Consider the following 26,213-nt stretch of genomic DNA (forward strand, 5'->3'; position numbering starts at 1 on the left):
TATTTTCAGAATAGGTAAGCGACCACAAGTCATGTACCAACGCTCAGCATTCAATTTTTCAGCACTTGAGCAATAACTGTACCACACGCTTTCCTTATTCAGCTCTTCCCCTGGTAATCTGAAACAAAAGTATACTGCACTAAGGACAAGCTCTAGGATCACGGAATGGAAATTTCAACTCTCGTATCTTCCCAGGCAAAGAAATGGAACAGGTCAATAAACAAATATTTGAAGGACAGCGAACACGCTTTTGAGAGACCTGATGTGATGATGCCCTGGAGCATAGCTGAAATCACCCCTCTCCTTGAAGGGGCTTATGGCAGCCAATACCACCCAGAAACACCAAGCCAACCTTAGAACGTGAAGACAGGCAAGGAAGACTGTGACATCTCCTGAATACCTGTTTACTAAACTTACCCTTCTAACCTCTTATTAAAAGTTTACTTGAGTTTCAGATGAATAAATCTACTCAGGAAATTCCTACTGACTTCTGATTAAAAACAAAGGACAGAGTCAGGTATTCAAGGAGAAGGGGGCAGCACAGGATAAGATGGTTAGATAGTATCACCAACTCAATGAACAGGACTCTGAGCAAACTCTGGGAGGTAGTGAAGGACAGGGAAGCCTAGCGAGCTGCAGTCCATGGGGTCACAAGGAGTCAGATACAACATAGCAACTGAACAACAACAATCAGGTATTCAGCTAACAAATGCTAACTCCTTAAGTGAAGAAGAAAACCCTATAAACATATGTTGTTATAAGTCAAGAATCTCCTTGGGAATAAGAGATGCCAGCACAAAACTAATCCTTGTGTATAATCAGTAACTACTGCTCCTCTGCAAAACCATTAAATTTTTTAATTCAAGAGTACATTTTAATGGTGATAACTGTGCCACAGGACTCTGAAAGCTACAACATCTCATATTTTCCAGGAGTAGACCAGGCTGGCAGGTGAGAGCACGGCTCTGGAGTCAGAGTCAGGATGGAACAAGGGCCTCACCACCGAGTAGCTGCTGGCCCCTGCAGGGCCTTAGTCTCGTCACCTGTAAAGTGGGCACAACCACAACCATGACGCCCTTCTGGTGAGAATTATGTAATACAGAGAACTTTAGTGCACACCCTGGTACCTACGAGGTGTCAGCAGTGCTGGCTCAGATTATTAAGGAATTTTAATGGAATAATTATAAATTGGAATCACTTGAAATTCCCCCAAATCAAGATCAGTTACAGCAGACTAGGTATGTCTTTACTAGATGTATAAAGTGACTTCTCAAGAACTGAAAAATTTGAGTTAAAATGGATGGTCACTAGTGGCTATGCTGAAGCCTTCCTATTCACTCCCCCAAGCTCCACCCGCTGCTAACCCAGGGCCTGCCTGGGGCGGTGTGGGGCTCCAGCCCTTCTAATCCTGTGTTTTGCTTCAACAGGCAACACGAACAGACTCCCTCTGTCCTTCTCTTGCTCCCACGTCTTTATCACTAGTCCTTCTTCAACAGTATTATTTTCCAGCACACATTTCTCATTTTTATAAATAAAAACTAGGCTCCAGGAAGTCAGGGTCCTCCACTCATTCAAAGAAGTATTTCCCAAATTCCTGCTGTGTGTCAGGCCCAGTGCCCAGCACTGGCTGTAAAGGAATGAACAGGACGGTCTCCTCGTCTGTAAAGTGAGGACGACCACAGTGACAACACCCTGCTGAACACTTATCACGTGACAATTACATACTAGAAATCAGGGTACAGCCTGGCACATATGAAGTGTATGAAGTCTGTCGTGAGGCTGCAAGTCTCATGGCAGCAGCAGGCCACAGTTAAGAGGCTGACGACTGGGGTGTGTGCTAGGAAGTCTTGAAAGACGATGCCTGACACCGCCTTACAGCCCTCCCTACTCCATCTACTAAGCCCAGAACAACTAACAGGCCCTCTGTCTGGGATTCCTGGAGAGGAGAGCATCCAGGCTGTTCAGAGGCCAGCAACCAAGAGGTCCAAGTGGGCTGGCGTGCAAGCAGGATACCCCACCCGTGTAAGACAGCAGAGAGCCATGGAGAGGGAGGGTTTAACGACCAAATCACTGGGGCTCAGCTGACCAAGTGCCTTCTCACAATTCTGCTTCAGAGAAACCCTGAGGATTGTTTTCAAAAGACAAGTTACTAAATCTACTGCCCTGGACAATCACTGTAAAAGAAAACATGCCTAATAAATATGGACAGAATCTTAAAACATGAACATAATTGGGAAGAATTTAATAAATGAGCATTCATATCACTGATGATACTGTACGAGATACAGACCAAATGACATCCCTGAAACTTGTCAGCATGACTTAGAAGACAAGACTACAATTGTAAGGTTTGCTTTAAACAAAATTAAACATTTCATGTAACATGTCATCTCCTCTGAGAATGTATGATGTTAATACCGCTTCATTTTACCAAACACCTCAGAGGAAGAGTTTGTGTTTGTTTAGAATTACTTTGCGTAAAATCCAGCCAAGAGCAAGTGGTAACCCACCGTTGTTGCTTAGTCGCTCAGGCATGTCTGATTCATGGCAACCCCATGGACTGTAGCCCGCCAGGCTCCTCCATCCATGCGATTCTCCAGGCAAGAAAACTGGAGTGGGCTGCTATTTCCTTCTCCAGGGGAATCTTCCCGACCCAGGGATCGAACTCACATCTCCTGCATTGGCAGGCGGATTCTTTACCGCTGAGCCACCTGGGCAGCCTGTAACCCACTAAGTGAGGACTAAGAAGCGGTGTGCTGAGGCAATTGGGAGTCAGAGCTCTGTACTTATCAAAGAAAACTATATGTTCCAAACCTTCTTCCTCAGTAAAGCGAGGGACTCCTTAATTTTATCCGCCAGGTCCTGGCTCTTCCCCTCAAATTTCAGTCCCAGCTTCCACTGCTTGATCCAGCTGTATTTGCTTATGAGCTTTTCTGGTAACTAGAGTTATCAAGAAACAGAAGAGAGAAAAAAGGTTAAGGTTCCAAACACTCCGTCACATGAGCCAAGCTGTAAGAAACAATGTAACCTAGAAGACCGATCTTTGCGGCCTTTGTTTCCAGAATTAATTTCTGCACATCTGTCTGGGTTTGGGTCGGGGGACCTAAATCTAGAAGTCAGGAGGTCAGAAACAGCCACCCTGCAGAGGGCTGTGAGAGTGACAAGGCGGTTCTGGTTGCGGCCCAAAGGCACGGTCTACCTTGCTGGGCTCCCGCCACAGCCACGGACACTCCCGAGCTCTATGTAAGGGTGTGTGAGGGCAGTGTCCACACAGGTCTTGGCATAAACCACCTGGGCGCCAGCTGGGCTCACTGGCCCCCACCCTGCCACTCCCTGATGCCTGACTCAGGAAGGCACTTTAGGTCTAATGAGATGGTCCAGAAACAGCAAAAACCTGCTCCTTTCCTGACTAGGAAAACAAAACCTAATTTCCAATTTTTACACTATCATCATACTTTTAAGATTAAAAAGAAACAAGATGGTCTCCAGTTTAAGTACTTAATCAGTGTAAGGAAGATAAAAAACTACAACTGAGAATAAGAAGCAAGGGTTAAAGGAGCCAGGCTAGCCTGGCCCATCAAAGAAAGGACACCATCACTCGGCCTTTTTTCCTGGAGTGTCTGTTATTTTGTTTTCCCCTCATCATCAGTAGAATCTGGAGTCTGAAAGGCAAGCTGGGACAAAACTCAATCGTTGTCAGCATGGGAACCCAGACTCTCCCAGGAGTCTAGGGTGTGTCAGGAGACGTCCATGTTATTGGGCTGGGCACAGGCATGTCACCTCAGTGCTATAAAATGCAGAAAGGAAAAACAGTTCACTTCCAAGTCAAAAGATCTTAGAGAATGATGAATTCTTCCCTGGAACCGGAGCTTAACAATCATAAATACAGTTTTAAATGAGGCCATATGTTCTATTCTCCTGAATCTAAGACACTGAAGACCCTTCGTGAACGGTAACTCAGTTTCACCTTCTCTATCTACAGCAATCATGAGAAACTAAGGTGGTTTCATCTCTCCAAAGAGACAAAACCACAACAGGGACTGAACTCCTCTTCAGCTAGTTACCACAGTGAGGCCATCTACACTTACTTGTTCGTGGGGGGTGGGGGGTTGCATTCTCACTTATCACGATGACAAACGACCCCCCTTCCCACCCAACAGGAGCCCAGCGCTGCACCCACACTGTCCTGCGTTTCAGCAACATGTGGGCGGTTCTCCTGCAAACCTTCTGTTAGGTCCTCTGGTTTGTCACCAGAACCTAAAATGCCCTCAAGTGGCAACATGCTGAAATCCCAACTGAGCACAAAGAAGCGCAATGAGCAGAAAGTACTGGCTGCGCAGATGCGAGCTGGCAGACGGGGCGAGGGGGAAGCCTGGGAGAGCACGTGAGCATCACAGGTCGGGACCCAAAAAGCAGACACAGCACTCAAGTACTCAAGAGACCCCAAAGACCTAACTCCACAGAGGACCCAAATAGAAGTCCATTCCCTCGCTCCTTCCATGCATGGACCAAACTGTCACTAGAGTAATTCTCCAGGGTTGTATACTTCCAGGAGATGTGAAGATCCTGGAAAAAGCCCCAAAATTGAGGTGTGAAAAGAAACTATGAGAAAAGAATAATGGGACTTGAAATCCTTTACCCAGATTTTTTTTTAAAAAAAGAAAGAGTATAACTTTAAATGCTTTCGGGAGTCATGAGACACACATCACACATACAAGGCTATTCTTTTACACTGCACACTCAGAGACTGGACTTCTCTTAGAGTAAAGGAGATTTAAGGAAGAAACAAAATTAAAAACAGAAAACAATGATGGGACATGCTTAACAAAGTAGGCAATCAGCTTTGGTATAATTTCATTTGTGACTGAAATATTTTTTAAAAGCCTATTTTCTGTAGCAAATGTCCATAATCCTTGAAATCAGTACTATGACTAAAGGGACAGCATATAACGAAAACGTGTCCTTCCCCAAACTCATAATATGAGTTTTGATACAGTCTATCGTACTCTAAGCAAACACTGTCACAGGTCCCACCCATTCAGAGACATTCTGAAACTTAATCGAGCCCCTGTCCCAAAGGACACCACCTCTTGGGGGACCCAGGTGCTGTCCAAGTTTACAAAGAGCCAGAGCAAGCCACATCCAAGGTCAGGGTCAGATGATCTGACTACAGTCAACACTACAGAGACCAGGGTCTGGACAGAGGCAGACCCAGCACACAGGGAGCCCAGACCTGAAGACAGACGGTGCGGAGTGGCCAGACTGTGAGATGGGCTGTGACAGCAAGGCCAGAGCAGCTGAGCAGTGCAGGAAGCATGGCCTGGCCCTCCTCCACCAACCTCACACCAAGGGAGGGTCTCAGTCCTGCACTTCCTGTCGCCCCGTCATGTCCTGAAACCAAGTGTGTTCCAAGAGCAAGGGACAATGCCAAGGGCTGTGGACAGCCTCTCCCCAGATGTGAATGCAAGCAGATACTGCCAGCTACAGAACGTGGGGCTTCTCTGGGCTCACCGCACTGATCTCCTGATGAGATAAATGCATGCTGAGGTCAAGGGATGTTTAGCACAGCAGGTGGCCTGCAGGCTGGGGCTGAGGCTGGCTCTAGGTCTACAGATTCACGTACAAGCTTGGGTGTCCCAGGACCTGTCTGACTCGCAGTGCTGAGGAGGGGTGTCGGGGTGGTCGTGGTCTCCTCAGCAATTCAGAGATTCAAGCATCAAGGGAAGCTGAGACTGACTTGCTGCCAGATGGTTATTGTGCATCTAACAGCAAGCCCACCCCATTTTAAACTCAGATCATTTATACCAAGTTCTAACAGCAAGCATGGTTTAATTCATATGATCGGATATAAATTATTCTAATTTAGTGGGAAGATGGACAGGAAATACTCAGAGACTTTCATAGCCAAACTCCTGTAAGAGTTTCGTGTTTGGTAGACAGTCTGGTATCAGCGGATCTGCTTGTCTTAGGCACGTGTGTTAACACATGTTGAGATGTGTCCTTACTACAGTTTCGCGGTGCTATCTGGTGATGGAGAGACCCCACTTCCAGGGGAGGTGGTCCAGGCACCCCCCTCCACGGGTGTACACCGCCAGTCTCTGTGGGTCTCTCCACCCATGTGCGCTCACACTTGGTTCCACCTTGACTTGTTCTGGTCACGCCACACCACTCTCTTGCTCACTCAGCAAGACCCCTATCAGGGCGGACTTCCTGAGGAAGGACCAAGTGGAGGGGCCGGGATGAGAACAGGGATGGGATGGCGGCCACAGGCGAGAGCACGCGACAGCCGGGAGGGGTGAGAGACTAGTCTGGGCAAGGGCAGCACCCAGTCTACACACCCCTCCTGTGCTGGGCAAGGGTAGCAACCCAGTCTATGCACCCCTCCTGCGCTGGGCAAGGGCAGAAACCCAGTCTACGTGCCCCTCCTGCACTGGGCAAGGGCAGCACCCAGTCTATGCGCCCCTACTGCGCTGGGCAAGGGCAGCACCCAGTCTACGCGCCCCTCCTGTGCTGGCACCTCGAATAAGAAGCATGAGGTGGACGTGCCACCTGCTCCAGACACATCACAAAACAGACCCTCCCAAGAAAAGGCTCAAATCAAGGTAAGATGCTGGGGGCCAAAAGTTAACACAGGGACAAGTCTTCTACCTGCAGGAGAGCAAGAATAGTTTCATAGACTTTCATATGACACCCCTGGCAGGTATGAACTTTTTTCTGACGAAGGCCTCCTGGCATTCAGTAAAGGTTAGATGACAAAAATAATACCACTGTGACTAACTAATTAGATTATGCTCCCAAGAGAAAAACTCTACTGGTTGGCTGATACATACAGAAAAGGGAAGAAATTAGAATGCTTGAGAATTTCCATATGACTCAAATTCAGCCAGGAAAACCACCTTACAGCCCCATAACTCACACACAACATGTTCTCATAGCCATCAGAAACCAAGCACAGTCCACCAAGGCTGTTTCCAGTATGACATATAACCCTACCCAGGTGGATCCTGTCAGTAAAACAAAAGGGAGACCGTGCTTTACTTCTATGGGGAGTATTGTATATGCTTAACTACGTGGACCAGAGTTACTTGGAAAGTAACTTGCACTAGAGTTTCTTGGAGAGTAAAAGAATTCTAATTCATTACATCAGTTAAATTAATAAATCTAAGCAGCTCCTTAAAGTAAAAAGTTCAAAGGAAAAGAGCCTACACTTGAGGAGCACTTTGTGTCACAAGCTGTAATTTAAGCTACGGTTAGCAAACAGAAGTTAAGCAAAACCAAGTGAGGTCGCTCGTGTCTGCTTCCCCAGCAGTGGCTCAGATCCACAGACAGGCTGACCAACATTTCCAAAATATTTCAGTACTAATACTTAGCATAACCTGCAAAGCTAAAAATAGCCTACTGTATCAATTTTTTTTTGCTTCTTTATTGGAAAAAGAAATAAGCTAATACTGAGAAATCTGCTTGAGATGACGCATCTCTGATTAGAAGAATCTTTCACAGATGTCATCTAGACAGCTTACACAAGGGTGCCACTTTCATACCGCTTTATAGAGTGGGTAATCACCAGGCAGACAGGTGGTATCCTCCACCTTCTGGGCCTGGCTGTGCTCGGAGGCTATGTGACACCCCGACCACCTAACAGATCTGCAATTAGCTGAGCTGCCAGCCAGTATCCTCTACAAGTCTCTATTCCAGGCAAATACCCCAGCTCCTTCAACTGTTCCCAGAAAGAGACAGGTTGCCTCGGGCACACGCCCTTCTGTCCCAACGGAACAGGCACAGAGCTGCCCTCAGTCCCTAAAATGGGATTCGACCAGCCCAGTTCAAGACAGGTTGTCACAGCCTGTGTTTAGAAGCATTTGGTGTTTTTAAACTTTTTATTTTGTATTGGCGTATACCCAATTAACAATGAATGCTGTGAGTTTCAGGTGAACAGTGAAGGGACTCAGCCATGCTTTCTCCCCCAGACTCCCTTCCCATTCAGGCTGCCACATAACAACGAGCAGAGTTCCCTGTGCTGAACAGTGGGTCCTTGCTGGTTATCCATTTTAAACATAGCAGTGTGTCCATGTCCACCCCAAACTCCCTACCTATCCCTTTCATTATAAAACAGGCTTCCTTATCACTGAGGCCATCACACACCTGTGGGCTGCTACTGAGCCTGTGATCCACTAAAATCCCGACTTTTTTCCTCTAAGTTGCTGGGGAGGCACATCTCCCAGAGCTGACACTTTGGGTTTTGGTTTGGGGGGTTAAGACAAGCTCAAGATTTCCCATTTTCTTCCAATTAACGTTACAGTGTGAGCTCCGCTCAATCATGACTGCCCACCAAGCTCTTGAGGAATGGTCTATCATCTAACCTATCGTGACCTCAGCTGATGTCCATCATGGATACACGACACAGGGATAACGTGACTTCTCGGGGTGTCACTGTCAGGCTGCAGATTCAAAACAACTCACGAGGGCCAGGCATGGGACAGAGCCCCAACCCTCACCTCCCCAGGAAGCTTCCCCCCAGTTGACAGCAACCATCTCTCTGCCGGTGCCTGTCACGTACCAAGCCTATGACCCTCCTAACACTCTCCAGACGGTGCTAATTCCCTGAATTGGAGATGGAAGCCCAGAAACGTGCCTTTGGAAACCCCAGCACGTTCTCAGAGAGTACAATACAAAGCCCACTTGGAGGAGACTCCGACTCGGAAGTCAAACTGCCCTCAGTGCTCTGGGCAAGCCCTAAACAAACCCCTGCTCTCTAGTTCAGCTGAGGCGCTAAATAAATTTTATCATCTTACTCCTCCGGGAAATAATCGTCTTTGTTCGCTTTACTATGCAAAGTCATCCCAGCCACAGAAAGCTGCAGAAACCTGCACGCTGACATCGCACTGCAGGCAATCACCAGCACACAGCACGGGGCAGACAAGGGAAGTCTTTGCTGCAGAAACGATGGGAAACAGTGCAGACTCAAACCTGCGGTGGCAGCGTACCAGCGTGAGCTCCGGGTCCTGCAGCCAGGAGGGCAGCGCCGCTGGCTGACTCATGGCCTGGAACAGTGTGGCCCTCAGTGCACAGTAGTTATCTCCACGGACTCGCCTGATGGAGGTGAATTTCTGAGACACCTCCTCATAGCCCTGCGCAAAAAGCATCAAAAAATTCAAATGGTCGTTACTGACTTCGGAGAGCGGGGAGAGTTTTATTCATGTGGAAGAAATATGCCCCCCACGCCCCCTACCCTGATCAGAGGAAAAATGGCCAAGTCTTTCCTGCAGGATATTTTAATTCCCTTTTTATTCATCAAAAGAAATTAACAAACATTAGTATCATACAAAATAGCATATGCAGCAGACACAACATACTAGAACATATAGAATGGGACACTAAGTATTATTAAAATGCTAGTTACCCCCAAAGTTGAAGTCGTATGTCCCTTTCTAAGCAACTGCTGTATCATTCACTTATTAATAACCAGTAATCTGAAGGCTTTGGTCTGTGTTTAAGTTGACCCTAAACTCTTTAATGAGGAGACAGGAAAGAAAAGAGATGCACCCAGCTTATGTGCCCAATTCCCCAGTCGTGTCTGACTCTTTGCAACCCTATGGACTATAGCCCAACAGGCTCCTCTATCCATGGGATTTTCCAGACAAGAACACAGGAGTGGGTTGCCACTTCCTACACAAGGGGAATCTTCCTGGCCCAAGGCTCAAACCCTCATCTTTTGTATCTCCCCGTGTTGACAGGTGGATTCTCTACCTGGCTTATGTCTCCATATTAAAGATAACACCCTGTACCCCACATTTCCATGAAATACATAAAGATTATATGTATCGTCTTGGAGGCACCTGGATCAATTCTGTTTTTTAAAAAGTGGATTGAATTGTCACTATTATTCAGCCTGGAAGTGAAACAAGGAAATGAAAATTCTCGGTGACATGCTCAGTCACTCAAACACAGCCATCCAAATGGACCGTTTTGAGCACACTCCCCTTAAAAGGACACCATGAAATCCCACAGAGCTGGTCCAGGCACCTGGCTGAGTTCTCCGCTGGACGCTGCTCAGGCCTCGGCATCAACTTTCAGGCTTTCCCATCTCACTCCCCCTTGACCATGTGGATCTATCGCTTGCCCTGCTCTTCCTCAACAGCCACTTAAAACCATGTTTCCCCCTCAACACACACGTACACAAAGGAAGAAGTGGCACCGTCCTGGGGTGGGGACCCCGTAGACAGTCATCCTGTGTCCAAGCACTGGACCCTGTCGTAAGTTGTTTTTAAGATTCAAGTCACAGGATGATGTTTGAAGTATTTCTTTCCAATAATAAAATTCTGAGAGCTGCATTTCTGTTCAGTGGCCCAACTACTGCAATAGAAGGCCCATCAGGGAGACTCATGCCTACTAAATGCGCCTCTTCCCTATGGTGAACCCCCAGCTGTCCCAAATACTAGCTCAACAGCAACTGCACCTTTCCAAATGCATAAATCACTCATGGGATTGTGCAGTACACTGTAGTCAGTGAAAAAATCCAGAGAAGCGGCCCCAGCAGTCCAAACCTGTGGTGTACAAGGGTCAACTGCAGGAGCAATCTCCACCTATGGAGGAATGCTGGGTTCAGGATCCATCTGATGGGGAACCAAGAGTGGGGCTGCCTGACTACTGCGCAGCGGGAGTGGTGATCCAGCCCGGCCACAGCCCCAGCGAGGCCACGTCATGGGAATCCCCAACATCCCACAGCCTTGGAAGGACTACTTTCGGGTCCCCCAGTTATGCAAAGGGACTGAGAGGGGGCAGCTCCTGGAGTGCCCTAAATAAATGTAGGAGCTCCAGGTCCCACTGCTAAGGGAGTACGGGAGAGTCCAGGCCCCAAGAACTGGAGGATGTGAAGATAAATCCAGGTGGGGACAGCAGACGTAGGTCACCCAAGGCTGTGACCTCATCAGGCCAGAAGGACATTACAGCCAAATGCCCCCAAGGGGCTAACCCGTGGCTGGCGTAGCTCGGAACAGCACACAGTCATTTATGCGTTTTTCAAAGAAATCAAGTTGCTGACTAACTGATAATGATTCTGTATTAATACTGAGACGGCCCTTATCTTTGCAGTCTGTTTCCTCATCTCTAAAATTAGAGCTCCAATAGTAACACAGTCTAATGGCAGTTGTCATAACTATAACATCTAAACATAACGGCAACCCACTCCAGTATTCTTGCCTAGAGAATGCCAGGGACAGGGGAGCCTGGTGGGCTGCTATTCATGGGGTCGCAAAGAATCGGACACGACTGAAGCAACTTAGCATGCATGCATGCATGGGAGAAGGAAATGGCAACCCACTCCAGTATTCTTGCCTGGAGAATCCCAGGGACAGAGAATCCTGGTGGGCTGCCATCTATGGGGTCGCACAGAGTCAGACACGACTGAAGCGACTTAGCAGCATACAAAAGGACATATTAAATAATTACCTATGGTAGACTACTGGAAAAACTCAAAGTGCATGCATCCAGGCATCATACCTTTCTCATACATGTTGCTTTTTGCGTATTTCCCCTCCATTCTTTTTTGCAGTAGTCCATGATATCCATTTCAGGAGCTACACTTAATCTAGGTTCTGTGAAAGGATCCAAAAAAAAGGGGGTGGGGTGGGGGAGGGGGAATAAGGAGACAAAGTATGATCAGAATAACAGCACGGCTTCGCCTGAGAATTCCTTTCTCACTCACTGCAGTCCTTCCCACGTCTAGAATCCCAAGACTGCTGACCACCCAGTGCAGACTGCCACCACCTCGCTCCCAGATGACCACAGAGGTCTCCCGCTGAGCCTCCCTGTCACCAGACTCTAGCGGCCATCCCCCACACAGCAGCCAGAGCAGTGCATTCAAAACCTAGGTGAGATGCTACCCATTACAGCTGGGCTCCAGGGCCGCCCGCCACACCTAGGGGTCCACTCCCTTCCTCCCTACCAGAGGGCCCCCTGCCCTGGCCCCCACTGCCTCCCGGGTCTCAGCTCCTCTCACTACACACACCAACAGCTCCTGCCCTACCTGTGAGGTACCTGCTCCTCAAGCTCTGCAGGTCTCTGCTTACCTCTGACACTGACACCCAGTGTCAAAACATCTCACACACCCACATTCTCTCTCTCTCACACACACACACACTTTCATTCTGTTCCCCTTACATGGTTCTGCTTTTCTTCTTGGCAGTGATCTACACCTGACATATTTCTTTCTCTGTACCCTGCCTCTCTCATCCCTACACATTCACACATGCACACACACACACTCACACACACTTTCACTCTGTTCCCCTTACATGGTTCTGCTTTTCTTCTTGGCACTGATCAACACCTAACATATTTCTTTTTCTGTACGCTGCCTCTCCCATCCCTACACACAGACACACACATACACATAAAACACACACACACACACACACACACACACACACATACACACACACACATACACACACACAGCAAAACATGAGCTCCCTGAGGGCAGGGGCTTGGTCTGTTTCCCAGCTGTGCCCTCAGCACTGGCAACCACACTGACCTAGGTATCCTCGAATAATGTTCATTCAAACATGCAGTAGTCTAAGCCATGAGACCATATAGCTAGTGATTTGTAATTTTTTCACATCCATTATACAAAGAGATAACACTTCTATTACAGATGTATATTTAATAATCTTTATTTCGTTATATCCTGTTTTGATCCCAAAGGGCTGTAAACTGTTGATAATCAGCCAAAAACTAACGGAGCTCTCAATGTGAGCTGAAACACAGGCCTGTTTGATTCTAATAACACATACCCCCCCAAAATTAAAGACACAACTGATGATCAGACAGATATTACAGTAAAAAATAAAATGGCCTTCAGACTTTCCTTGTTTAACACATGAGGCCTGGGGTTGGATTTTGTGGCCTAGGCATATGCACGCACATGTGTGGGTCTTTGAACGTTTTAAGAAGAAAGAGAGCTAAATTCCCAGGCATATCTTGACTTCCTTTTTAAAATATTGAAGAAGTAAATGTTAGCAAAGAAATCAGGATATAAACACAGAAGTACCTCATGGCATATTTACTCAAGAGGAAGTTGTACATAAAATATACATGGTACAGTCAACTCAATCCAACAAACACTGTGTGTCTAATATGTGCCAAGCATTGAGCTAGGAGCAGGGGGATATGAAGATGATAAAGGCCCAGGTTTGGTCCTGAATGGGTTTAGAGACTACTTAAGAAGAAAGGACCACAGGCCCTGACCGTGCAAGATGTGATGGATGTGGGATGACGGATGGAGGAGCACAAGAAGAGCCCCTAAGCCCTTCTTGCACTTTAATAAGTAAAACAATTTTTTAAGACATAAAATGTCAGAATTGCCTGTTTTTAAAATCTCATTGATAAATCCTTTCATAAGGAAAATAAACCTTCTATACAAAAGGGAAAACAATACACATACAGGTAACAGATACATTTATGTGTGCTTAAGTCAGGACTGGCTTAAAGGTGAACCAGTCCTGGAGCCTAATCCACAGAGACCACAAATACCACAGCTACACAGCCAACCCTCAAATAAAGAGCAGCCACTGTTTAAAGTCAAAAACACCTTGTGAGTGTCTATTAGTGGAAGGAAGAGTTCCCTTCAATCGCTTTCCGACTCACCTCCTCAGAAAGCCCAAGGAGCCACACGTGTCCTGAGGTGAGGACATCCACTAGGACACGTCCTGGCACGAGCAGAGCAGCTGCTAGCTCGGGAAGGGCCCCCGGGAGAAAGCCCAGCCCTGGCGCTCTCCTCGCCCGCGGTGCTCTTTCCTGTGGGTAGGACACCAAGGCTCTCCACAGGCCGGCAGAGCCCCATCTCAGGATCGAGTGGAGGAGGCAGGAGGCTGGCTGGGCTCAGAGGCCAGGCCACAGGCCGCAGTCCTCTGATGAATCACAGGTCTGCGTGAGGCAGTGAGGGTGGGAAAATGGGCGCCGGAGCAGCTGCCAGCATCGGAAGTGCGCCCCAGCCCCCACCCCAAGCAGCTTACAGTCTAAGTCAGCTCCTGCTCTGGTCATCCGCATGCTACACAGGCTGCTTACTGCCTCGGGAATGCACGTTTCTAATGGCCAAACAAACTCCACCAAAAACAAACTCAAAAAGCACAAAGGGGAAGCTGAAAATCAACAGTGGTCACCAGAAGCTGACATAACCAAGAGGTTTTGTTCCTTAACCACCATATGGTGACCAGGACAAGGATTCAGACCCTTGGAGGATGGGAAGTTAAAACTGAACCCCTCCAGAACGCTGGGACTCTCAATCAAGAGGCTAGGGCAAGAATTGAAAACTTTTTCTCTAATGGGTCAGAGTGTAAATAACGTAGGCTTTAAGGCTATAAGGTTTCTATCACAACTACTCAACTTACTATGCACGAAAATCACCACGTGTGATGTGTAAACTAAGGAGTTCCAATAAAACTTTATTTACAAAACCAGGTGGCATCTCAGCTTTGGCCAGGCAGCTAGTTTTTGCTCACCCCTGGACTAGGTGGGGTCAGCTTCCCAGGTGGCGCAAGTGGTAAAGAACCTGAATGCCAATGCAGGAGATGTTGAGAGACATGGGTTCAATCCCTGGGTCGGGAAGATCCCCTGGAGAAGGAAATGGCAACCTGTTCCTTGCCTGGAGAATCCCATGGACAGAGGAGTCTGGTGGGCTACAGTCTATGGGGTCGCAAAGAATAGGACATGACTCGGCGACTTTGCACGCACGGACTAGGTGACTAACAGAGAGCATGAGAAAACTTTCTGCCTTGACCTGGGCTCTCACTTGGGGAGAAAGGACCTAAGATCTCATAACCACAGGCCAGCTCTCACACAGGGACAGGGTGTGACTTCACACCAACTGCAAGACCCTGGGAACACAAACCCAGAAATTCACCTGACGTGGCCCAAGGCAGGTGACTCCCGAGTGCATGGCAGAAACAAGGCCAAACTCCCTCACACTCAAGACAGGCTGCACAATCTCTCCACAGACACACAATAGCTGAATGTAGAACCAAACTCTGAAGAAACAAGAAGTAAGCAAAAACAGCAACTGGCATAAGTAGACCTGCCAGGATTCTCAGCTAATGGAGTTACCAGGTCCAGAAGGGAATGTGTAAAATGCCGAAAGGAATAAAAGAAGAAACAAAAACTTGAGCAAAGAGCAATACACTGTCAAAAAAGACCAAGCAAATTGGGAAGGAAAACAGATCTTTTCCAAAAGAGAAAGAGAATACCTTTCTAAAGGAACTAACCAGAATGCAACAGAGGCTAAAAGTCAGAAAATAGGTGAAAGAGTGTGTGACTCAGGGCCCTGGATAACTGAATGGGAGCTAGCAAACACCTGGTTTGGAGCTCTGAAAGCAATAAACAGAATAGGAAAAAGGCAGTATTTAGAGAGATAATGGCTGAGAATTCTGAACTGATGAAAACGAAGCATCTTCAGATTTTAAAAGGTAAAAACGATCCCTAACAAAGTACTAAAAAAAAAAAAAATCCATACTTAAGGGACCCTGAGGAGAAACTGTAGGACACCAAAGACAGAAAGAAGATAGGGAAAGAGACTGCCAAGAGCCTGACTGACTGCAGTGTTCTCAACTACGAGAGAAACGACAACAGAGTGGAATGAAATCTTCAAGGAAAATTAGAGAAAACATATTATTCACCTGGGGTTATTCAAGAAACAGTGAAATCAAGACATTTTCGCACAAAACGGAGCTGCTCACCAGAGGCCCATCCACAGGATATTACATCAGGAAGGGCAACGAAGCCAGAAGGACTGAGATGCAGGGTGTGAGGGGACCCGTGTTGCCTCAGACCAGAGCTGAAGCGACAAGACCCCCTGAAAAGCAAGAGCACCTGTGTGGGGCTCCCCTGGGGACAGAAGGGAACCCCAACAGAGAGCCTGCAGAGCAAGCGAGGAGGCCAGAGGCCCCTGAAGAACAGACAAGGGCAGGAACAGACGAGGGCTGAGGAAGCGCCTTCTCCTCAGGACGGGACTGCTGAGTCCTGCCACTGAGCTGAAGCGTGTGCAACTGCCGTTGCAGAGGCCCTGAGACGCCTCTGAAGGCTACGGGGGCCAGGAAGCCGAGGGGCTGGACCACAACAGAGCACATCATCTTCCTCGGTTACCACAGGGAGGAGTTTCGCCCACTCCCTGTGAGGAAGGCTCGAGAACTGTCTCCGGAGACCCCACCCGGTATCTTCTGCTCCTAATGACACATCTTAACACTTTGTCACTCGCACGGTAAATGAGAGCTGGTTCTTAAACCAGAACATTACGCAAGTGGCGCACAGGAAAACGCCGCTTGTGAATCGTTCGGTGGCTCAGTCGTGTCTGACTCTTTGCGACCAATTCTTAGAGTTTGCTCAAACTCACGTTACTGATTCAGTGATGCCATCCAACAGTCTCATTCTGTCAGCCCCTTCTCCTCCTTCCCTCAGTCTGAATGGTCTGTGGGGTATCCCCTAATGGAGCCCCCTCCCTGGCCTCCTGCCCGGGGCGAGTTGGGGAGGAAGGAGGTGCTTCCCCACACCCGGCCCCGCCGGCCATGGTCGAAGCAGGCTCACCCTAGCAGCCAGGGGTCGATGGATGCTGACGGATGAACAGAGCGCATGCGGCTGAGCACAAGTGTGGACAGGAAGTCACAACATGACGGGAGAATTAACAGCTATCAAGTCCACCACCGTTGTTTCTTATAAGTCAAATTCACACGGCCTTCTGCACACAAAGACCCAGAGGGCCAGCTTCTCAGTAAATCCTTCCACTTGAAACGAAAAACGCACTTCAAACCCCAACTCTCCCTCTGAAAATAAGGAAGTCAAGAACTTAAGAGAGAGTGGTGTCAAGAGGTTAGACAAATTCTCACGGGTGCAAAAATGCTATGAATGTAAGGAACGCAAGCAAAGTACTTGCACTGAAATTTTAAAGCCTCAGGAAACAGTAGTCCCCAAATAAATCCAAAATATTTTTACCCAGCAAAATGAATAACCCAGCGGAGGTAAGACCAAATGCCTAAGAATGCTTCCTAGGAAGTCCATCTTCCTAGGAAAATGTATCTCAATATTTTATGAAAATGAATATACTGATTTAATTGCATTTTCTACTATAAACAGTAAGAACTCTTTATAAAGAAAACAATTCCAAACATACCTGATGACCCTCTTTCATGTATAAGTAATTCTTTCTCCTTTTCTATTTCATCCGCCGCACGATACATGTCCTCCTCGCTGAAATCACACCAAATCAGACATTTCAAAAATTTGTGGCACTGACATGTCCTTCTTATCACAACATGCAGCTGCTCTACGAATTTATAAGACACGCAAAGTTAAACGTTTTTACATTACATGATGACAGTCTGATAAAATATGGGTCTTTCGTCTTAGACTTGTGTTTCTAGCATTACTCACTCAGACTTTTTGAAGTGAGACATTTTACAGCTCTCCACTGGCTACGTGGCTCTGGGGCCATTTCAACTGTGATGTCTTTAATGCCTCAACCACACATGTAAGCATCTTAGCACACTCATCTATGCTCATCAGCGAAGCTGTTCATGACTCTTCAGGTTTCAAGCATGGAGATGGTGCCAATAAAGGCACTGAGGAGGGCAGGCCAACTGCCGACTTTGGGACATCACAGGCAAGTTTTCCAAGAATTCCTCGAAGAAGGAGGACAGGAGATCCACAAGATCCCCTGGGCCACACCAGCTCCCTGAGGTGCTCCTGCTCCGATGCCCACAGGAAAGCAGCCCCCTGACCTTGTGCTGGGCATATGCCCACCAACCCCCACACTTTCATTGGGACTTACACAGCAGCTCCCCAAAGAGTCTCCCGGCTCCTTCAGTGAGCCAACAAGAACCTACTAAGTCCTGGAAAGGAGAAAACCCCACTGGCTGCTAGACAAGGAGGGCAAACAGAACTTTCAGATTCTAAGACCACTCCTGTTCCCCCCAAGATGCACCACGGTGATGGGCAGCAGAGATGCCATTCTGTTTTTGCTGGAACACAAGACAGGTGAAAGCGCAAATCGCCCAAAAGTGGAAGACGGGGAGCTAAGGCACAGAGGATGGGAGAAGCCTCAAGGCCCGTGGACCGATGTCTGCTGGAAGGCAAGACCAGGACACCCTGCAAGGCCCAGAAAGACCAGGAACTACAGGCACACCGAGTACTTTGCGGGGAGCATGGGAGAACTCTAGAGCTGCAAGCAACAGACCCCCAGTTCCCGGTACTCCCCACAACAGCACACCCCTGCTCCTCACACAGGACAGGAGGCTCCAGGCACCAGGCCACAGAGGAAAGAGGAGTTACTCAGGAACTAAGGGGATGGCCCCTTCGTGCCCGACTCCGGGAGCTCCCCAGCGCCTCATGCACGGCTCAGAAGCCAGAGGAAAGAGGAAGGGGGTGCCGCTGAGAGAAACAGACTGAGGTGGGGACCAACACACCCTCCACCCCTGAAACCCTTCAATGGCTCCCAAATAAGCGGGGAAGTCTAAATCTGGACGCGCCCCACCATGCTAGCCACACACACACACACACACACACACACACACACACACACACACACACACACACACACTTACTTCAGTCCAAATAAGCGGGGAAGTCCAAAATACACACACACACACACACACACACGCACACACTTCAGTCCAAACACTTGATGGGCCCAGGTGTGCTTGTACTCCTGTGACTGGCTCTGCTGGCGCCCCTGCATGCATGGCTCACTGTCCACCCCAACAGGGCACAAGCTGTGCGGGCGGCCTCGCTGGAGCATGCCACGGGCTGCAGTGAGACCGCCAGGGTGTGACCACTCCCCACTCCAGCCCTTGTCAACCACGTGCATCACCTGTGGAACTCAAGGGACCACACTTCTCAGCACCTAAATGTATCCACCTGTAAAAATAACAGTGAGAGTACTCACAAGAGACTGCTCTGAAAATAAGACACGCAGGCACTCGACAGTCAAAAAAGTTAGCTAGTCTCATTAATTCTCGTACCTATCCATCTGGGAAGAAGAGGGATGGATGATTCACCCAATGATCATCTCTTACCCGTTCTCCTTTTCTTCTCTCTTCTCAAAAGTGACGGTGTGTGTGCGCCTGTCTTTTGTTGTTGTGGGACTGAGGGGGACATACTAGGGAACAGGTACTCTCCGTGTGCTCTAACCCCAGTGAGATTTCAAGTAAAAGGTGTGATGTCACCCATGCAGCCCGGGCCAGGGTTAAAAGCAAACAGAAACCAGATTCGCAGGGACTATACATCAAACACTTAGAATAAAAAGTGACTAAACGTGTTAGTTCTTCTTTCAATAGTTTAATGTTATCTTTCGCCCTCCTTCCTAGCTTTATCAAATAGGAGAGAAATTCTGATCGTATAAAACCGGCATTTAAGTGAATCGTTTTCGTAATACCATTATCAGGAGCATGTCTTTGTGGAAGCCACTTCCCTAATCTTGGCCTCAGTTTTCTCATCTTCAAAACAAGATGCCCAGACAGATCTAAGTGATCTATGCAGTTCCTCTTCCAGTTCTTGGTTCTAACGGACTATGAAGCTATTCTCACTTCATGCGAATTCTGTGGCTACAGGCAGGCGTCTCTGCCTCAACTCTTGTCTCCTGCCTTTCTTATCTACAGGATAACCAAAGTGCATGGCAACACCAGGGCCCAGAGGAGGTTCTCTAAACGAGCATCTCTCTGAACAGCCGCAAATACAAACTCCCACAAAGACCAACAGCAGAGGAACGAAGAGAAGCCTACAGGAGAATGAGGTGCAACGGGAAGACAGAACAGAAAGGGAAGCTACTGGAAACAGAAATGCGGTGATTCAAGACATACAGAAGAAGCACAGCAGAAACTGATGAATGGGAGGCCAAGAGTGTATTCAAATCACTTTAGCCACACTATTTCATTCAGATGTTCACAAACGCCTCCATGGCCACCAAGGATATCTGCTAACTTGCCAAGGCCACCAGGGAAACTGTAATACGGCTTTTAAAGGCCATTGTATTTACTTGGAGAGAAGCTATAAGTTCAAACAATAAAGTTCAATCAGTACAGTCAGAAAACGAGACATTTAACAGCCAAAATGAAATATTCCTCCAACACGAGGACCGCCAACTAGAAAGAGAGATGTGGGAAAACAAGAAAAATTAAAATAATTTTATTTAAGAAGATGCTTCACTCAATAAACTTTTAACTTTTTTTAAATATCAAAAAGGAAATGATATTTTTAACAGCAAAAAGAAATTATATTTAAAATCAGGAATCTGAAATAGCTGGAGGTTTAAATTTTTGTTTGGGAAAGGAAGACAGGGAAACAATGAAAGGAAAGGGGCTATTTGATAAGATCAGATCCCCCGTGCTGACCAGTTTCAGAAATGTGGCAATCTGGTGTGTGTGTCAAGCTGGGGTTGGGATGAGAGGTGCTCATTTGGCACAAAGAGTCCGTTGAAATCCATAGGCTCAAAACGATCACTACAGCAAAAAATTTCCTTCCAGAAAACATACAGATCACTAGAAAAGTAGTGAAGTAAAAGTCTTAAATGTGACCTGATTTCTTGGGGACCATGGCATGTGAGCCGTACTCAGTTAAAATTTTAAAACCAAAATGTTAATAATTCCTCCTTAGAAAATTATTAGTTTAGCACCATAATGTTATTTTAAAGTGTGTATTTTCAAGCTCCCATTTTCTCTTAGAAATGAAATACTTTACTCTTAATGTTAAGGCAATATACTTCATTGAGCAGGTTACATGACACTGTCTGTTAACTTATAACCTTCCTCTTGCTCTGTTCAAAGACCTGGATAATAATAAATGAAACTTAATTTTAAAATGCTGACTACATTTAAACAAAATTATACTATTCCCCAAACAAAAGCTATAATATAAGCTAAAAACACAGAGCTCAGTGAAGCAGAAGATATTTCTGTGAAGCCAATTTTTCAATTTCTGATACAGTAAACACATAATATGAAAAAAGTCAACTCTAACATATATGCAAAGCTAACAAGACAGCATCTCAATCACTCACTGTTGTGGACATTTGCACCAAGTTCCCCTTAGCTATCTAAAAAAACCTAAACTGAATATGACTCTGTTCAGCTCTCTGGACTTGCAGCTCATGCTTACTTTGGCCTGTCCTAGAAGACTAACAGCCCGGGCAGTGTCGGTGAGACAGTGGCAACCACCTGTGACACCGGGCACCGTCCCACACAGGCACAGGAAAAGCAAAAAGCACTCTACTCAGCCTTCCTCCACCTCTCAGCGGTTGCCTAAAATGAGTGAGCCACACATCAAATGTAGGAAAGTACCGGCGCCCAGGCCAAAATTCCACCTCCGTTCTCCAAGTGGACTTTCCATGACTGGCTCAGTGACTCCCAGAGGGGTCTGGGGACAACCTGGACCCCTGCAACCTAAGGTTTCTCAGGGGCACCCCAGCTCTGAAGCAGGTTCTACTCCCAGGTGGGGAAAGGACCAGAAGGGAGTAGCTGTTACCCCATCAAAGACAGCACCCCCGGAGCCACTAAGGTGTGAGGTGGGTGGGAAAAAACATTCGCTCGACAGTACACTTAGCAACACCCAAGAGCAAGGGCTTCACAAGTTGTTAGTTACAGCCCTTCTGAGAATCCACAGCTTTCCTCTGAACCTCAGTCCAGAAAGACATAAATATGCATACAATTTTGCTTTCGATTTCAGAAGGGTACACAGACACATCATGCTGCCCTCTCCACACCACGAGCCTGTGGACCCCAGATTTAAACCCTGTCCCCTTCTCAGGCAGATAGAGAAGACCATGGAGTAGGCTCGCTTCTCAATTCCCAAAGCATGTCTAGCCTGGCCACAAACCACGTCCAGGGCCACCCTGGTCCTCGGGGGCCGGAGTCTTAGCTTAGCTGAAAGGAAGAAGTGGACCCACCCTAAGTTTCGATTTTATGGGTCAGGTGAGCAGGGGACGGAGGATAGGAGACCTGCTCACAGGAGGAGTGAGGAAGTTTCCAAAGAAGCCAACTAAATCGGGTCTGACCTAACCCTTCCTCAAAAAGGACCCTGCGTCGTCGTGTGAGCCATCCTTGGGGCTTGTCCAAGGGATGCCAGCCAACCACAGTTCTCAAATGAAGGAAGGGAAGGAAGGCAATTCAGAATGCAGCTTATCCACAAGATCTATGTGTCTGTCTCCCCCACGATTTCTCTGGGGGGAAATCACAGTGAGCCCAGTCACAAGGAATCTGTATCCTATGGAAAGCCTAGGAAATGAGCCATCCCTCTGTCGACTCATCGCTAATCCCCTCGGAGTCATATTCTGAATGTATAAAGGCTGCCAAAGTTGGGTTTGTATTCATAATTTCTACCCACTGAATGAATTAAAATTACTCTGCAGGATGTCCCCAAACATCTGCATCTTATGGTGTTTCGTATTGGCAGGTGCAATACTCAATTTCTGTGCAGATCAAACTTAACTCTCTGGGTGGGAAGAAGGGACTTGGCTCCAGTCACAGAAAAACACAAGGTTAAAAAACCATTTTAGGACCTAGTTCAGGCATTCCACTATGTCCCTACATCTGCACTCAACTATTAGGCTGCACGCATCATCGTGGAAGAACGGCACACACGACACTGCAAACTATACAATGGACAATGTGACGCAGCAGTTTCTCTGGCCCTTGAGAAAGTATCACAACACAGGATAAGCAGCCCCACTGCCCATACAACAAACAGGAAAGCCCAAAACGTGGGATGTAATGTTCAGAAGCTGCCATCTGAGATTCTTTTCACCTCCTTTCCCTTGCTTCCCTTTGTTCTCTTACCAGTTAAAAGAGAATGAGGTCATCAAAGACAACAAAAATAGCAAGAAAAAGAAATTAAGCTACTACTTAAAAGGCAAACTGGAACATCTATTCCAGAAAAAAAAAAAAGTGAAGTTTGCAGTCATTATAAGTCATGCCTCTCTGCCCAGTTTTGCTGATGAAGCCACAAAGACCTGGGGGGTTGGGGGGAGGGGCGTGGTGGGCAGCAGGGGGGCGGGCAGTCCCCGGCGCCCAGGCATCAGGGGACGTAGCCCTGGAACCTACTCCCTGCACCTCCCTGGCCAAGCTATACAGATCAGATCCGCAGCTCAGCTTCCTGACGCACCAAGTGACAAACCTGGACTGGGGTTTTCAGATGCCTTTCAGCTCCACGCCTACAGCTCTGCTGCCAGCAGACAGAAGGGATACCTGCGCCACAGAGTCTGTGCATCAGCAAAGAGTGCTCCTCTTGCACCATGACCCACTTCCTCAGGCGCTCAGACTCCGGGAACCACATCCAGCAGAAAAACTTGCCAAATAACTCTGTGTATTTTGGGGACCCTGGTTCAAAGTTTCTGCATCTCCCAGGGGAGGCCATGAAATGGTTGAGGCTGAGAAGCAGCATTTGAGGGCCAGGGCCAGTAGGTGGGGGCAAAGCTCAGACCACCTGGGCATAAGTGAGGGAACAGCAGTTAGCCTGGCAGCAGCAGGTAGGAACCAGCATGAGCCTCGAAGGGGCAGAAGCAAAAGACCACGCCCACTTTATCAGTTGCTGAGTCTAAAGTAGGGCTCAGAGGTACAGAGCAAAACTGCAACCACAGGTCACAGCTGCTCACACATGGGCCTGCACAGTGGTTTCAATTTAAAAATAAAAGGCTACTATTTAAAAATCAAGGGAATTCCCTGGCAGTCCAGCGGTTAGGACTAGGTGGGCCAGGGCCCAGGATTCAATCCCCAGTTAGGGAACTAAGATCCCACCAGTGTTGTGGCATGGCCAAAAATAAATAAGTAAATAAATAGAAAATAAAAATAAAGCACATGGATGAAGTTTTGAAAAAATAAAATAGGGGATTTCCCTGTCAGTCCAGTGGTTGAGATTCTAAGCAGCCACTGCAGAGAACACAGGTTCCATCCCTGGTCAGGGAACTAAGATCCCACATGCCATGCTGTTCCGTCCAGCCAAAACAAAACCAATAAATAAGTAAACAAATCTTTTAAATAAAGTAAAAATTTTTTAAAAAGAACATTTCAAACAAAAGTCAGAATCTTTGGATTCTTTACAGAAAATCCAGCAACTATTGGCTGGGCTTCCCTGGTGGCTCAGATGGTAAAGAATCTGACTGCAATGCAGGAGACCCAGATTCGATCCCTGGGTCGGGAAGATTCCCTAGAGAACGAAATGGCAACCCACTCCAGTATTCTTGCCTGGAGAATCCCATGGACAGCAGAGCCTGGCGGGCTGTAGTCCTTGGCATCACAAAGTCAGACATGACTGAGTGACTAACACACACAGGTTGGAACTTAGTGGATTCTACCCCCATCAGACTCAGCTCTCCAGGAACCCATGGTCTACATCTGGCTGGCTCCTGGAGTCAGGAGTTTGAAACCTCCTGCTCTCAATCTTTCCCAGTGACCATTAAGTGCAGCTTGAACTGAACACTTTCCCAAGGGGTCTGGGTGCTCAATAAGAATATCACAGTCCATAATAAAGGACCATGCAAGCCAGATGATTATAATATATTATCTGTAATAACAGTTTCCACCCAGAACCCCTTTTTAGGAAATGGGGGTGGGGGGAGAGTAGGAAGCACAGGGCACTTTCCTGCTAATCTGTCAAACTGGTTTTCTGAGTGGAATCCCAAAGGCATTTGTATGTGACTACCATTTGCATGGAGAAGGAAATGGCAACCCACTCCGGTGTTCTTTCCTGGTGGGCTGCCGTCTATGAGGTCACACAGAGTCAGACACACTGAAGCGACTTAGCAGCAGCAGCAGCAGCATTTGCAAATGCAGAAAAGTTTCAGCCTTCAAGTTTACATTCTGCTTCCACCCCTGCCCCCAGACTCTTGCGATTTACACCACCTTCAATAAAGAATTGATCAGGCTTCCCTGATGGCTCAGACGGTAAAGAATCCATCTGCAGTGCAGGAGATCTGGGTTCAACCCCTGGGTTAGGAAGATCTCTTGGAGAAAGGACTGGCAACCCACTCCAGTATTCTTGCCTGGAGAATCCCCATGGACAGAGAAGCCAGGTGGGCTACAGTCCATGGGGTCGCAAAGAGTCAGACACGACTGAGCGACAGACACTATAACCAGCACAGCCTTCCGTATTTAAAAATAAAGGGGGGGGGGGCGGTGATTGGGGACAACTAGATGAGCAGCTGGCGGCCAAAACAACTGGGTCAAACTCCGTCCAAAGTCTGTCTAACAGGTGGGACGCTCATCAAGCAGAGACTTGCCTTCCAAGAACAACACGTCGTGTGGTGCGGTGTTCCTGTGGTGGGGGACAAGGGACAACCTTATTTTCCTTCCGCCCACAGATCGGAGGAAAGATCTGATGGGAGTGAGGTTTATAAGAGTATATGCTGCTGGAGTTTGTTTCCCAGGTTTCTGGAGCTTTCTTTAGCTTTAGAGCTATGGAGATACAAAAAAAGGGGGGGGGTGGGGACACTGGATAACCAGAACTTTTGAGATGCGCCTTCCGGAAAAAACTTTTGCAATTGGGACACTGGATACAAGGGTCTTACGAATTCCTCTATTTCCGACGATCATACTTAGATGCGAAGGGCCCTCCGCCGGCTACTCCCCAGCCCACCCCATCCCCCCAATACTCCCCGCACCGTCCCCTCAGGGGGCCAAGCCCGGAGCCCCCTCCCCGCCCCTGGTCCCGCGCACCGCGCCTCGCACTCACTGCTGGGACGGGCACCGCACCGCGACCCGCGGTGGCCCGCCGGCCGCAGACTTCCCGCCCTCCGGCGCCGCGGCCCCCGCCTCCCATGCCGGCTTCTCGGCACAGCTAGCGCCTGCCCACGCTCCGGGCTGAGGCATCGTCCCCCGACTCATGGGGCCGCCGCTGGCGGCGGCGGCGCCGCAGGGCTTCGGCAGCCTCCCAGTGATCCGGAGCCTCTCCCGTCCGGGCGCCCGGGCCGCGGCCGTTTCCTCAGCCGCGCCGCTTGCCCGCCAGCTAGCGACCGTGCCCAGGACGCTTCCGCGCGCGTCACCGCCACCCGCCCCCTGACCTCTCACCCGAGAAGAGGGCGGGGGGAGGTGGGGCGGTCCGCGCCGGACCGGAGTCCTGCGACGCCCAGCCTGCGCATGCGCCCGCGCGGGGGTGGAGCGGCGGGAGACGAGAGGCCCGCCCACGCGAAACGCTACTGCGCGTGCTCCGCCCCTGCGCGCTGGCGCCCCGCCCCGGAACAGCCCCGA

At 48.3% G+C, this 26,213-nt stretch overlaps 1 protein-coding gene across 4 annotated transcripts in view; it reads right to left on the bottom strand.

The window, feature by feature from the left end:
* OTULIN (OTU deubiquitinase with linear linkage specificity) overlaps positions 1-25,982 on the bottom strand; it is a 37,847-nt gene extending 11,865 nt beyond the window's left edge. For 2 of the 4 annotated variants that reach the window (XM_027980158.3, XM_060400568.1), the window contains exons 1-5: positions 25,699-25,982; positions 17,156-17,232; positions 11,500-11,594; positions 8,985-9,128; positions 2,815-2,940 (exon numbers count right to left, since the gene is read on the bottom strand). In XM_027980158.3, coding sequence (XP_027835959.1) covers positions 2,815-2,940; positions 8,985-9,128; positions 11,500-11,594; positions 17,156-17,232; positions 25,699-25,850 — 594 coding nt within the window. In that variant the 5' untranslated portion in view covers positions 25,851-25,982. Of the gene's footprint in view, positions 1-2,814; positions 2,941-8,984; positions 9,129-11,499; positions 11,595-17,155; positions 17,233-20,754; positions 20,804-25,698 lie in introns of all 4 variants that reach the window. The other 2 variants (XM_042233926.2, XM_042233925.2) reach the window with 2 other exon arrangements.
* Positions 25,983-26,213: the final 231 nt, after the last annotated feature.

This window comes from Ovis aries, chromosome 16 (genome assembly GCF_016772045.2).
Source record: "Ovis aries strain OAR_USU_Benz2616 breed Rambouillet chromosome 16, ARS-UI_Ramb_v3.0, whole genome shotgun sequence".
Classification (NCBI taxonomy): Eukaryota; Metazoa; Chordata; class Mammalia; order Artiodactyla; family Bovidae; genus Ovis; species Ovis aries.